The sequence below is a fragment of the Rhodnius prolixus genome, unplaced genomic scaffold (genome assembly GCF_049639745.1).
Source record: "Rhodnius prolixus isolate KJV_2025 unplaced genomic scaffold, Rpr scaffold_6, whole genome shotgun sequence".
In the NCBI taxonomy this organism is placed as follows: domain Eukaryota; kingdom Metazoa; phylum Arthropoda; class Insecta; order Hemiptera; family Reduviidae; genus Rhodnius; species Rhodnius prolixus.
In genome coordinates this window covers 23,971,296-23,985,892 of record NW_027411634.1, presented here as the reverse complement: position 1 = coordinate 23,985,892, position 14,597 = coordinate 23,971,296, and the positions used below count along the sequence as shown (strand labels likewise).

At 33.2% G+C, this 14,597-nt stretch overlaps 1 protein-coding gene across 3 annotated transcripts in view; it reads left to right on the top strand.

The window, feature by feature from the left end:
* The window catches only part of LOC141461491 (uncharacterized), a 59,868-nt gene extending 48,157 nt beyond the window's left edge, over positions 1-11,711 (top strand). For all 3 annotated transcript variants that reach the window (XM_074142649.1, XM_074142650.1, XM_074142651.1), the window contains 9 exons: positions 348-3,586; positions 4,400-4,695; positions 4,778-5,075; positions 5,162-5,380; positions 5,467-5,685; positions 6,842-6,981; positions 7,217-7,340; positions 7,791-8,026; positions 10,410-11,711. In XM_074142649.1, coding sequence (XP_073998750.1) covers positions 348-3,586; positions 4,400-4,695; positions 4,778-5,075; positions 5,162-5,380; positions 5,467-5,685; positions 6,842-6,981; positions 7,217-7,340; positions 7,791-8,026; positions 10,410-10,500 — 4,862 coding nt within the window. In that variant the 3' untranslated portion in view covers positions 10,501-11,711. The remainder of the gene's footprint in view (positions 1-347; positions 3,587-4,399; positions 4,696-4,777; positions 5,076-5,161; positions 5,381-5,466; positions 5,686-6,841; positions 6,982-7,216; positions 7,341-7,790; positions 8,027-10,409) is intronic.
* The last annotated feature ends 2,886 nt before the right edge of the window (positions 11,712-14,597 follow it).

Sequence of the window (14,597 nt, the reverse complement as noted above, 5' to 3'; positions counted from 1 at the left end):
GCTGCACACCAAATCACGTACAGTAGTTCGCGGGCTTTTCATAGTACATACTGTACAGTACTGGTACTGTAAATGGGAGTCGTGACTACGAAACGTCGTAATTCGAGACCGTCGTAACCCGAGGACTACCTTATACGGATTCCTCAGCATTGATAGCTAAAACTTAGTGCCTAGAACGAAAGCTTGATAATAATAAATTAAAAATAAGGCTAAATTTGACAATAGTTTCTCTTTCTTTGGACGAATCAATTAGTCACCCAAAAAAAGATGAATAGTATTCTAAAATATTACCAAATTTGTATTAATTTGTTCAATAATTTTATTAATTGATTTTTAACCATTTTAAGGTCTCTTGAATAATGAAATGGACTTCAAAGAAACGCTGTCAACTGTATCCAAAAAACCTACTCCAACCAAATCTTCTACTCCAGCGTCGTCACCACCTGCAACTACAAGATTTCCACCAAGAAAAACCACTACTACGACCACGCCTGAACCTTCAACACAGCAACATTATAAACCATTGTCCACAAGTTTAGTGAAACCAGTGCAGTCAGCTCCTCCTAATAAGTTTACATCCTCTAAACTACCATTCGATCAAGAAACAAGTCAACAGCAAGTTGCTAGTCCATCAGTATTAGTGCCTCAATATACATCGATCAAACCTTTTCCATCAAAGCTATCAACTCCTTCCACAACACTTGATACATCTACAACGGTCAAGTATAGCGCTCATTATACAACCCCATATCCTACAGTTCCTCCAAAACAAACTACTCATCATGTGAAGCCTCAATCCTCGGGAGCAATGACTAAACCTGGAGGAATTTCTGTGAAAAAACCCATTTTAAGTACACAGTCTACATCGAAAAATACCACTCCTGCTACGACAAGCCAAACAACAGTTTCATCAGAAAACATTACTGAATCGACTGGAATAACAACAGGTACCTCTTTTATGTATACAACCCAGAAGACTGCTATAACCAAAAAAACAACTACAGCTCCAACTATAACAACATATAAAGCATCAACAACAACTCCATTAATTCTTAATACTGGAACAAAGCAGCCAATTATTAACAATTTTTCGCAAAGAACTACAACCATATCTCCACACAAGCCTACTACATACAGACCATCTACTGCTCGTCCGCAACCAGAAAAGTATACGCTAAATCAAAGGCCTAGTGGGATCCCAACGATAGTGCACTATTTACCGATGCACAGTATGAGTCCGTCTCACGCTCCTGTTTCTCCAACGACTACAGCAAATACTCCTCTTGAAAGCATTAACCAAATTCAGCAACAATCAACAAAGTTAACTACCCAACAACAAACAACAAAGCCGACAATTACAACTACCCTTACAACAACTAATGACAACTCTGTAACTTCTACAATTTTCGAAGAATCCTCTACTATAATACCAACTACAGATAAAGAATTCCAAGAAATTACTGCTCAACGATTCCCTTCAACAGCGACAATAACTACAAAGAATCACTATACCGTAATTGATTCAGTAAAGTCTTCTTTAACAACTACTAAACCAGTGAACAATACACAAACGATTACTACAACATATGGAACTACCATTCCCTACTCTGAAACAAATGCTTCTGCTGCTCCGTTGATGGCAGCACATTCTGCATTGCCCATGCACACTAGTGCAGATCAAGACAGTGGTAACACAGTCAGCGTGGTCACTATTTTTGAAGATACTACTAGACCAATGGAAATTACGGCTGGAAAAATTCGGCCAAATACTAATACATTCTCAACAGATAAATTTATTCAAACAACTGCATCCACAGATCAATTAGAATCGTTTACAACCGCTACAACATCTACGTCAACAACAATCACAAAACCTAGCATGCGGCCATCAACAATCATGGTTCCAATTTCCACCAAACCTCCTTATCGTAACAATATAACAATATCAACTGTAAAAAGTCAACAAAAGCCATCAAGCACCAAACCAACGATTATAAACAGAAGAACTACTACAACTACGAGTCCCCCACCAAGAAGAGGTACTGTATCATATACTCCACTTCCACAAGTTTATAAATCAACTACACCAAGTTATAGGCAACCAGTTAAAACAACAGCTGCAGCAAGCATCCAAACTACTAGTCGACCTAGTGTCGTTACAGTCGAACAACGAAGACCTGCATCGACGACAACCATGAGCACAACTACGAAACCAATTGCGCAGAGTACTACAGCTGCAGTTACCATCGCTACTACTATAACGACGGAATCAACAACTACAACAAAGCCAACAGAAAGTATCTCACACCTAACAAAATTACCTTTAGAACAGTTACCATTGAAGCTAATTGAAAACTTGAAAGATTCCAACAAGCCAACGATATATGAAATGCCATCTACAGTTGATATAGACAATTATAGCACTTTAATAAATCAGGATAGTACAACTGAGGCATCAACTGCAGAAACTACTGATTTTACTGCAGCTACTACGTTGACAACGTTCCCAGCCAAAACTATGATAGTTAACAATTCAGAACCGTTCTCTGTAAACCACAGTTCATTAGAAAAGAACAACTCCCGATTACCACCCAGTGAAGCGTTAACTTTAACTCAAACTACCAGTTATACTACTCTTCCGTCTACTGTCGAATATTCAACTATAGACACTGAAACAACCACAACGGAACCAATAACAACTTACAAAGATCAAATTTTGGAAGAAGGTATAAATGCTGTTACTAATTTATTACTTGATGGAGAGCAAAAAAAAGAATTTTTATTGAATATGACAAGACCACTTGGATTATTTAACAATACATTCCTTACAACAACGGAAGATGAACAAATGGTTACAGACGAAAACACATCAACAACCGAATTAGTACCACAATCTGAAGAAAAATCTGAGACCAGAGTGGATGAAGTAGAATTAACAGAGGATTATGAACAAACAGGAGAACTAATAAGTGAAATGAGTACAACACAACGAGAAGAAATAGATAATAGTGATAAAGAATTCTTAAAAATATCAACCCAGATACCTGTTCATAACCAGGTAAAGAAACATATTCAAAGTGAAGTAAAGCATAAAGAATCAGAGGAGACAAAGTTTGGAGATAAAAAAACAAATGAAAATTTAACAATAATTACAAGCGATCAAGAGATAAAGATACGACATAAAGAAAAAATCAATGAAACAAAAAATGCAAATAAATCTTCAGTAAAAATTACAGAACTACAAGAAAAAATAGTTACAGAAGAGGAATCAAAGAAAACTGTACACACAAAACCAATTTCTCAAGAAAACATGAAAAAACCAACGCAACAAGAAATTAAAAAACAGCCAAACGATGAAATAAAGAGACCAATTCTGAATAAGGTTAAACCTTCCAATCCAAAGCCAATACAAGAAAAAGTGAACAACTCTACAAGAGATAAATTGAAAGAAGCCACTGAGGATGAGGGAGATGATCCGAAGATTCCAGTAAAATTGGAGATTAAAGGACAAACTGATAACGACACGAAGAAATCACACATAGTACCTACAAAGGAAAGCAAATTAAATCCTGACATAGTAGATGAGGTAATAATAACTACCAAATAGTTTCAGTGGCTTTTACCTTACTTGATTAAGTGAGGTATTCTGTTTAGTTGTTAATGAAGAAATCTTTATTTAATCTAAGTGTTACTCTAGCTGAATATACAAAGAAATAAGTTGCTTCAATTAAATTTAGCTCAGGGAGATCTTAAGCGGTTTCCCTTACTGAAAAAAGGCGCTATCTTCTGATACACGATGTAATCAAAATTTCTATGTCCTCTGAGTCAGAAAAAGTGATTAATGGTTTGGGTGTCTGTTTGTTTTCTTGACTTGATTTTTCAGTTTTTTAAGATTTTCTAAAATGACAGCTCCAATGATTCTCTTTAAAATTGGTGTACAGATGTTTGCAATTGATGTAGAGATCTATTAGTTTTGTCTGCCACATTCCTCCTTGAAAATTTCATTAAGTCCACTTTTAGCAAAAAGGGATGCAATTTTTGAACATTATGCTGTTTTGCCATATGTAAAACTTTATTACGAATCAAATGTGGGACTAAATATTCCAAATTTGAAAAAAAATAGCTGACCTGAAGCTCGACTTTATGAATCGTATTTTCAGTTTTTGAAATTCAGTAGTAAGAGAATGTAATAGTAATAGAAAGAAATAGTAAGAAAAAGTCGTGGTGTGAGCGTTCACACAAAGATTTTATCACATGAATCATTAATGATTAATCATTACTTATTAATGATTATTAATTTTTGATGAATCGATCTGAAGCTATTCTTAATAAGCATTTAATACACCCATTTATGATTATCTTTAATCAATATTTGTAATAATTAATATACTTTCCTTAGCCAGCTCAGATGATAGAAGTACCCCAACAAGAATCCTCAAGTGCACTAACGGCTACACCTCTTTACATAGCAACGACTCTCTCAACAGAACGTCCCGTTTTCCATGAGCTAATAAAACTACAAGAAGTAGACAAAAATGGCAACAGTTTTAATAAATTTAATACGAAAAGACCAGTTTATCAGCCGCCTCCTCAAGAATTATCAGCGCCTCCTGCAGCTATAGATCTGCATCCTGCACCCTACGAGAGTATGGGTTTAGAAGCGTCTACAGCTTTTTTAGCTGAGGATATCCGCAGGTACTTTTTACTTTATATATCTTTTTAAGGAGCATCGAAAATATTTATATCCTTAAAAATTATCTATTTATTTTACCAATAGATTTGCTGATCTTTGTAATGAATTAGCATTTAAATTATGGTCAGCATTAACCAGCAAGGGGCAAATTTCTTCTCGTTCTTTGGTCATGTCACCATATGCTGTAACTTCACTTTTGGCAATGGTGTTCTTGGGAGCTAGAGGTGCTACATCTGGTCAAATGAACGATATATTACGATTGGACGATATGGTTACCTTTAATCCTCATCAAGTGTTTCAAAATGTAACTGAATCAGTACTCAATTCTAAAACTAAAGGAGTAGCGACGGCTGCGTTTGTCAGGCAATTATACAGCGACAAGGTATGATACCATTTATTTTATTAAATAAATTTTTTTAATTGAATGGATAGTGGGATATCTAAGGAATTTCTTGTTTTATTTCGTAGTCGAAAGGAAAAATATTAGATTTTTATAAAGAAAGAGCTCAACAGTATTACCAGGGTCATGTAGAGGAGATAAACTTCAGCACCGTAGGAGATATAATCAGACGAAGGACAAATCTTTTGGTTAAACGACAAACGTTAGGCAAAGTAGTAGAATATCTTAGAGGTTCTAGTCTTAATATGAAGCCTCCACTAGCTGCATTTAGTGCAAATATATTTCAGGTACATTGAATTTCAAAATATGTCATAAATACAAAAAAAAAAAAATACTTAAACGTTGTTTTTATTTGTTATACTTTTTTTTTTAGACAGATTGTGAGCTTGGATCTACAGAAGGCCGTGATGGAGAAATGTACTTTGTTGTTCGTCCTTCAACTAGGCAACGTCGATTAGTACCAGTTCCGGCTGTAGTTTGGAGACACGGTTTCCTGGCTGGTTATGAACCAAGCTTAGATGCTACCTCAGTTTGCTTAGGACCAGACTCAGTTGTCAGTACTATACTTATTCTTCCAGGACAACAAGGACAGGTAAAAAATTGATACTTCATCTATTAAAAGTAACTTTTTTGAATCTGTAATACAATGCATTTTTTTTTGTTTTCTTTTTTTGGCATTGGCCTTCGCCATACAGCCAGCATCGTCTAGGTGCTTGTCACTAGAATATCACTCACTCTCCATTCTTACTTATAAATACATTCGCTTCACACATTCATCCCTCTATTATATCCAACTATTTACATACTCTACAACTAATGGATAGATCAATACTCTATATTCTTGCCATCCTTATAGCTTAACCGAAATTAAAATCACGTAATCCTTCGGTAATCATTTTCTTGCATTTCATAGACCAATTATCTAGGAAAGTTGGCGCCGTCACTTGAAATATTAATTTTGTTTTTATATACATTTTTATTAGGACGTTTTAAAAGTAACTAATTTTTCATTGTTGATCGTAGGAAGTAGTATAGAATATTTATTTTGAAGTTAGAATCTTTGGCAAACGGTTGTTGCATTGGTTCAATACTAATTTGCTACAATTTCTCTGCATCCATTACCCTTTACCACCTTCTTTGCTCACTCATAGGCTCATTTGTAGTGAAGGAGGGGCAAATATTGATAAAGTCTCAGGAACTCAAATATTTCATGGATAAAACTGTAAAATCCTTCATGACTGCGGGCAGTTATATAATATATAACAATCTTGAATTCTTTCACCATTCTCTAGAAGAAATCACACCCTGTTGAAAATGGCCCAAATAATGTAATTAGTTCTTCTATCTAGGGTACAAACCGAGTGCAAAATGTCATAGACGATCTAAATATGCGAGCTGAAAAAAATGAAGAAGAGTCAGTTAATGTAAATTAAGCAAACAACATTTTAAGTAATTGATTTTTAAAAGTATGTTGGTAAATTTAATTTAATTGAATCGACAGTCACTCTCTAAGTGTGCAATTTAACATCATTCTATTATATATTCTTTCTACAACTAATCCACACCCAGGTTACTGTATTAGAAAACCTTTGTCACTGATCTGAAAAAAAGAAAAAAAAAGTTTGTTAGGGAAAAATTCTGTTATTCAACACTGCAAAACAATCACTCTAATATTAAGAAATGTAAATATTTGAAAGGAAAAGAAGATTGAATAATTTGTTAAAAATATTATCCAACATTGTTAATAGGTTGCACCTGGTGATGGTCTTGCTAGGCTGGAACAAAGGCTTATAGAAACAAATTATAGAAGAGGTGCATGGTCCAGGTTATTAAGAAGCCAACTTTCAAGACCTGGTCTTGAACTGCAAGTGCCAAGATTTTCTCACAGGTTATTATTTTATATTTTTAATTTTTTTTTTTTTGTTTCACGTCTGTTTATCAGGTGTTGTGTTTTTGTTTGTTTTTTTTATGAGGCAACAGATTACAGAAGTTTATAATTTAAGAGGGTGCGTAAATAATATTCGATTGTAGCAATATTCATAAATCGAAACAGGATATCTGTTTACCACTAAACTAAAACATTTATATGGCAGTAAGAATTAAAAGAAAGTTGTCAATTTCAGATCTGTATTGAATGTTACGGGTGCATTAACTCGAATGGGCCTACGAGATCTGTTTGGAACTAAAGCAGATCTACGAGGGCTTAACGGACTTTCTAATGATCTGCACCTTTCGGACATGGTTCAAGTAAGTGGTTTTCAAGAGAAAAAAAAAGAATTTACTGAATGTTTTAGATAGTTATTAACGTGCTGACGCTCAACTTCTTCCGATGCAAACTTTTTCAATCAAATTTAGACTAAATAGTAAATTTTAATAAAATAAGAATTTTTCATCATACAGCACATTAAGGAACTAACCTCAAAAATCATTAACTGGAAAAATAATTATTGTATTTGAAAAACAAAGAAAATAATTGGAATCTGGGGACAAGATCACTTAAATCAAGAACTTAAATTGTAAAATAATGTTATCTCACAATTAAATAATCTCTGCACAAATAATTCTCCTATTGAAATTAACAGTATAAACTAACAGTTTATACTTCCGAGAAAGAGTAAAAAAATGTACGTTTTATTTATTAAAAAAATCTATTCACAAAGAAAAAAGACTAGATTACATTCTTGTCTATATGTTTAGGTGAATACATTTTCCACTTGCGGCGAGGAAACTGTAGGTGCCAGACATCATGTAGAGACTTATCCTGCATCTCCACAAAGGACAGGCAGAGATGAACCTGATAGTCAGACATCACTCGTGGCTGAGATGTTGCATGATTATAGTCATAATATACAACAGTGGCATCAACAATGGAATAGTTTACCATTAGCACTACGACCTAGACAAGCAAGGCTGCCAGATAACCCCAGACTAAGGTAACAACCGCTAAAGTAAAAAAAAATGGTCAATTGCAATACTATAGATTGTGACAGTCAAAACCGAGAAAATCATTTAACGAGAATTATTTTAAGAAATACATTACCTGCTGGGCATCGCTGCGTGTCACTTCCATGACATGTTTAGTCTGGCTCTAATCCTTCCCTCATCTATAATAAAAAAAATCCTAAATGATCCCCTAAATCATTTTTTCAACCTGTATGTTTTACCATAAGAAATCAGTGAATTAGAAAACTCACAAACATTCTCTGGAGAGTGTTACGCTAAACTTCCGCTACCCCGGCGTAGCTTCAGTGGAGACGGGGTGAGCCGAGGTGTAGGCACCAGAGATAAATAAATAAAAAAAAATAAAATAAAGTGTATAAAAATTGGAAATATATATATATATATATATATATACCTACGTTGTGTTTGGGCGCCACGCCGTTTTAACATGAACTTCCGTAGTAAACGGCGAAACCTACGGGGGAAGGGGGAGCAGGAAGAAAATCAAAGAAAAGGCAAGTTGGAGTATATAATGCGTATAATAGAAACTATTAAGCACAAAGAAACAGAAATAATGGCAAATGCAACCTAGTTTACTCGTTAAGTTTGAACGTTACGCTAATTACCTTAATTACGGAAGCTTCCTTACACAGACAAAAAAAACTAGAACTTATATAATAGCTGAATGTTAACTAGAAACACTTTTCAAAATGAAAACCTTAATACCGCAAAGAAAAATTAATTACATGCACCAAAAGAAAGAATCGAAATAGTAAAACTAGTAACTACTAAAAGAAAAGGTAAAGTTCTTTGATTATCCAAACAGAGCCAGAAGACGCTTCTCCGGGAAACAGTTTGAATCAAAACGGGACTTACCCCAGGCCTGGTTGTTGTTTCTTTTGTGTAATTCATAGAGTGATATTTACAGAGGTGACCGCTGTCTTCTTTCTTCGGGATCCCCACGACGCTGTTCCAGAGCTTTTTTCCAGCGCAGCCCTCCTCGCACTTTCTTCTTCCCTTTTCACCCTTTTATTTTGTAGCGTACAATCCCTGCTCAGGGATATATTACCACGGCACTACCCCTACCACTGGTAACTCACCCGCTACAAAATTTTTCTAATTTCCTAATAAGGAAAAATTAGGAATACTAATCCGGCCTAGCCGTAGAAAAAGGAAAATCCGGTCCTTCACACCGCACGCTAACTCTCACACTGTCCCTCACTCCTCTCAACTAGGCGCCGCTCTGCTTTTTTTTCCCTCGTCAGCAGTCCGAAGTACACCTTCACTCTGTTCTATTGTTTTATGCATAAAAACTACGTATTTCTTATGCTAGGCTTGCATTTGCTTTATAGATTAAATTATTTAAAATTAAAATTATAACTAAATTTTGTTACCCGAATTTTAGTCGGTAAACATTTTTTTGGTTTTTTTTTTTATGACGTCTTTTTTTTATGTCTCTTCTGAGCACCATTATTCAAGCTGAGTTAACCATAATTCATTTTAAATTAAGTTTAACTCTACAAACTACAGTAATACTTGGGAAATGGGAACAATGACCTAGATCAGGGATGGCGAACCTTTTTGAGACTTGGGTCAAATTTTGTTCATTTTTTTTTTTTTTAGTACTAGCTCTTGGGTCACTAATGCCCATTTGCATAAAAGTTAAGTTTAGAAATTTTAAATTGAATATTTTTAAACCTAAACATCTTTAAAATTCAGTTGGCTAAACGGGTAAAACAGGACGAAACAAGTGCTATGGAAGTCTCTCTTTTTACAAACATAACTGAACAAAACCTTACAAAAGTGTGTTTTATCTGAAGAAAAATCTAAATATGGTTATTTGCTTTGGGTTGTCGATTTTTTTAACAAACAAAATATGAGTAAAATTATTATTTGATATTTTGTAAACACTTTTGCTTTATTTCAAATACTACAAAAGCATTTGTCGTCGTTTGCGTTTTAGAACTGTAATGATCAAATTAAAGGTTATAGATAGCATTTAAATTGCTTTTGTGTCAATGCGTGATTGAAAAAAATACAGATAGAATATAAATTATACACACAATTAGAAAATCTAAATCAACCCACGTAAACAAACAAATGGTTGCTTAGCAATTGTGGGTCAGTGAAAAACCTTGCGCGGGTCAGTGACTGACCCGGGGTCATAGGTTCGCCATCACTGACCTAGATAGTGGCACACCGTTTCCCCAATTTTCTCGTTCAGGACCGGCCGTATCCTAAAAAAAAAAAATCCAGATAAGAAAATTTGTTTAAACAATTTTTGTAACCATTTTTTTGGTTTTTTTTTTTATGACAAGCAGTATCCATCCGTACATTGTGTTATCACAAAATAAAAATGTATTTGTATGTTCTCAGGTTCGATCGTCCATTCCTCTATGTAGTAAGGCACAATCCATCAGGAATCATTCTTCATATGGGCAGATTTAATCCTAGGCTACTACCCTGAAAAGACTAAGTCGACTTATCTTTAAATATCGAAGCATCCTCGTCTCTAGTTATATCTGCAATTGTTACTCTTCAAAAAATGCGAAAAGCAGATATAATACTTTTTAATGATAATGGGCTGTAGAATTGCCCAAACTAATGCGTGATATTAGATTAGAAATAAAACTGGATGACTGGAACAAAATATTTTTTAGATAAAATTTGACTTATTATTTTAATGAACTTCTATAAGTTATTTAGGTAGTTAATCATTCAAATTTCACATTGTTAAACGTCTGGTTTGTTTACAACAAAGTCGCTATGTTTTATTGAAAAATTATATATACATGAGGTATGTATGAATAATAAAAATCTAATTAAAAAAGGACGAGGGAGTTAAAAGAGATCGTGTTGTATTGCACAAATATGTGCAATACGATTATATATCCTTTTACAAATATCTAAACAATTAGTTTGAAAGGCGGATTGTAAAAAATATTTATATTGATTCTCAAAGTTTATAAAGTGTTGAATGTTTTTCATACATTTATTTGTCTATAATAATTGTATATATTTATTTTCTTTTTTATTTACTTAAAATTTTTCTTAATTTTCTTTTTATTCTTGTACTATAATAAATTCGATTTCACCGACGTAATTAACGATTTTCACCGGATATGACAAGAAAAATGGTTACATATTAGTTATGTATCCGGTAAAAAACATGGCATAAAACCTTGGTGCAATCGAATATATAGAGAGTGGATATTGTTCTTTCCATTTGAAAACAGGATCATTTATACAGATTAGATTATGAAACCTGTGTACATAAATCCTAAAAGGGAAAGGAAATATTTTCTACCTTTTTTGTTGCGCTGACCTAATTGTAAAAATAAATGCAATAAAAATTTTCTGATGAATGAAAGAGTTCATTTTAAGTACAAAAGAAATTTCGGGAAAATGTTAAAGATATTATATTTTAGAGAAAAATTAAAAACGAAACATGTATTTAGAGCTTTAAACATGTATATTTTGAATATGAAGCGTTCCTTGTGACAAGTAATTTATTTTAAGAAATAAATTATATATTTTTTTCATTAAATTTTGTCTAATAATTCCTTAGCACACTAGAATATTTACTTGAGTTAATGCATACAATTTTTAAATTATAATAAAGTTCAATTGGATGAAGCAAGTGGTGAAGTCACCAAAAATAACGAACTGTAATGAAATTGTTAAAAGGTCGAAGGTTTGGGCATCCTTCTAATGAGCATTTTTATCAAATGTATGGACTAAACATTTAATAAATATTTGTAAGGATTTGTAACATAAAACCAAAATTCCAAATTTAAAGAAAATCAGCTGGCTAGCTGGAAACACATCAAGCTCCATAAAACACAAAACCTATCTTTTAGATAATTTACAAGATTCTATAACATTATTTTTGATTTAAAGAGAAAATTTAAATCAGCATTGATTGCAAATAGTTTGATTGTGTAGCGAGTACATTGTCATTAAAATTTCTTAGGAATATATTTTTAATGCGCTTATGCCCTAAATTTATTAATCTACTAGCTGATTTATCCGGTTGAGTAGGATGATATTTGTTGAAATAAAACAAAATTATTTTATTAGAAATTATTATAAAAGAAAACATTAAATTATTATAAAACAAAACAGAAAAAATTGTCTTTTCATACTCGACGAAAGCCAACTTATTTTTTTTTTTTCTACGAAGAGTAACAGAAAGTAAAAATTAAATAAAATACCGTGAAGAGGGCAGCAATTGGGTGTTACCTGTGTCACACGGTTTGTTGAATTTCGCAGAGATTCTATAATCTTCTAGGAAAAAAAAACTTCGAAATTGTAATTCTGAATGCTGCTCGTAGTACTTTACTATGATTACTATTGCTGATACTATGATACTTACATATACATTTTGTGAATAAATACGGAAGGTGTTTAACGGGAACTCTTGAAACTTTGTTCTGAAGCAGAAGAAACTTTTTATTGAAAGGAAGTATTGATATCAAGTATATCACGAAGTTTTTGTACAGAAAAATTAATTGTATATAGTTACTATTTAATTTTCTTTTAAGAAAACATAAAAAGCAAACAATCATTGGGGCTTATGGAATTATTACAAAGTTGCCCCTTGATATTAAAGGCACTTTCTATTACTTAAGGTTTTAAATTTATAAAATGCATTTTTAGCCCGTAAAGGGTATGGGAAATGTGAAAGAAATGGTGACTCAACTCCAAATCGAAATTAAACTGACGATACACTGGCGGAGGCGTTGAATGAAATAAAATCAAATAAATTAGGATTAGGTTGTAAATTATAAATCATTTTTGTCATGCTCTTGCTATAAGACCAAGTCTTTATAAGCAATAAATACATTTACAATATAGTTATATAGTATATGTTACTATAACAAAGTATTATTAAAACTGTCCGTAGAACAGTTGTTTAAGGGTTCTTTATTTTACTATATCTCATACTTATAATACAAGCACCATATTATTTAAAAAAACTGTATCAAGTTATTTAGACTTACAAATGGGTCCTTGAACTACTAGCAATTTTTATTCCTTGTATAATTGTACATACAGGGTGTCCCAAGCTATATGGATAACGACTTTTTCTCGGAAACTAAGATAGCTAGAAAAAAACTAAAAAAATACGTGTTCCCTTAGTTTTTTGTTAGGAATCCAAATTTAATTTGTAATTTTTTTTCGGTGCTTCCAGAAGCGAGATACAGGCACCAACTTCATTTTTTCAAATGGGGAGGTGTGGTTTTTATTTCAGAAATAGATTCCTCTATTTTTTTTAAGAAAAATTTACTCGAACGGTTTTTTTCTGTGAGCGATATTTTACAAGTTATGAATGAAATCATGATTCTTATAAGAAATTTCAAAATGATAATATTTAACGGTTTTTTGATTGAATAAGTAAAAACGTGCCTATCTAAGAAAATTCATCCCACGAGTATGTTTGTTCAAGATAAACTTCTACTTCTCCCGAAAGTTACCTGCATGAATCTTATCCTTCCAGATTTTTCTGCCCCGGCAATCACTGTACTGGCAGTCCCCAGCCAGCCAAAATCTCCTGGATCACCATGCAGCTGATTTCTGAGTAATGTAGCTTTATATAAGTCTATACTATAGTTTATTTGGTTGATTTTACCTCATCAATATGTCACATTTACGACTTGCTTTCCTAAAAAAAAAAAAAAAAAGCTTGGGCAACCCGATAGGAATGACAGAATAGATTAATGTGTATTATAAAGAAACGTGAGCGGATTAGTTTGGAAATATATTGATAGTATAAAGGGAGCATTGGCGAATCGTCCGACTGGAATTTTTGCTTGGAAGCACTTTATTCTCAAGATATTAGAAGGCTAGGCTGGACTTCAAAGTAGCTCTCAATATATCCAAGCAGGGCGTAAAAGTAATTTGTAAATAGTCATTTTAGTGTGTTCAAAGTGAAATTCTTTTCAAGTACTCTCCTTAGTATACTGCATCTTTTATTCAGTATTTGTCTTTTTAACTGAGTGCGTGAGTTCCAAGTTACTCTACAATCAAAGCAGAGGCCCTACAAAGACAGAACTTGGTAGGATGACAGAATGTCTTGGGTTATTTATCAGAACAGTTTTGTAGATTTGTTTTAGGCTCACTTGTTGATGATTAGTTTAATACGCCGGAGCAATTAACATTCAGTTATAAGATCAAGCATATTTTAGTTTAAAGAGAGCGCCCCACGCCACAGATATTTTAAGCAGCCAGATGGCAACAAAAAGATCTTGAGCGTACTCGCCCGCGTTTATGATACTACCTGACCATTTTAGCTCTTCATAGTTAATATTTAATATTTTATTTATTGTACGCTTAAGCTTACCGATATGGACATTATAGTTTGTTTATATGATTCAAAGTTGGGTGTCATTTGTTACCTATATATTTCTTCATAACTCCAAAAAGTACAGTATGGGATCTAAATTGTTGCCTTCTGGGACGTCCTTCTTACTTTTAAATGTAGTTCTAATGAACCAAAAATAAATACGATGATGATATACATGCTACACTCCAGCGAAGAATAATAGCCAGCAATAATTGTTA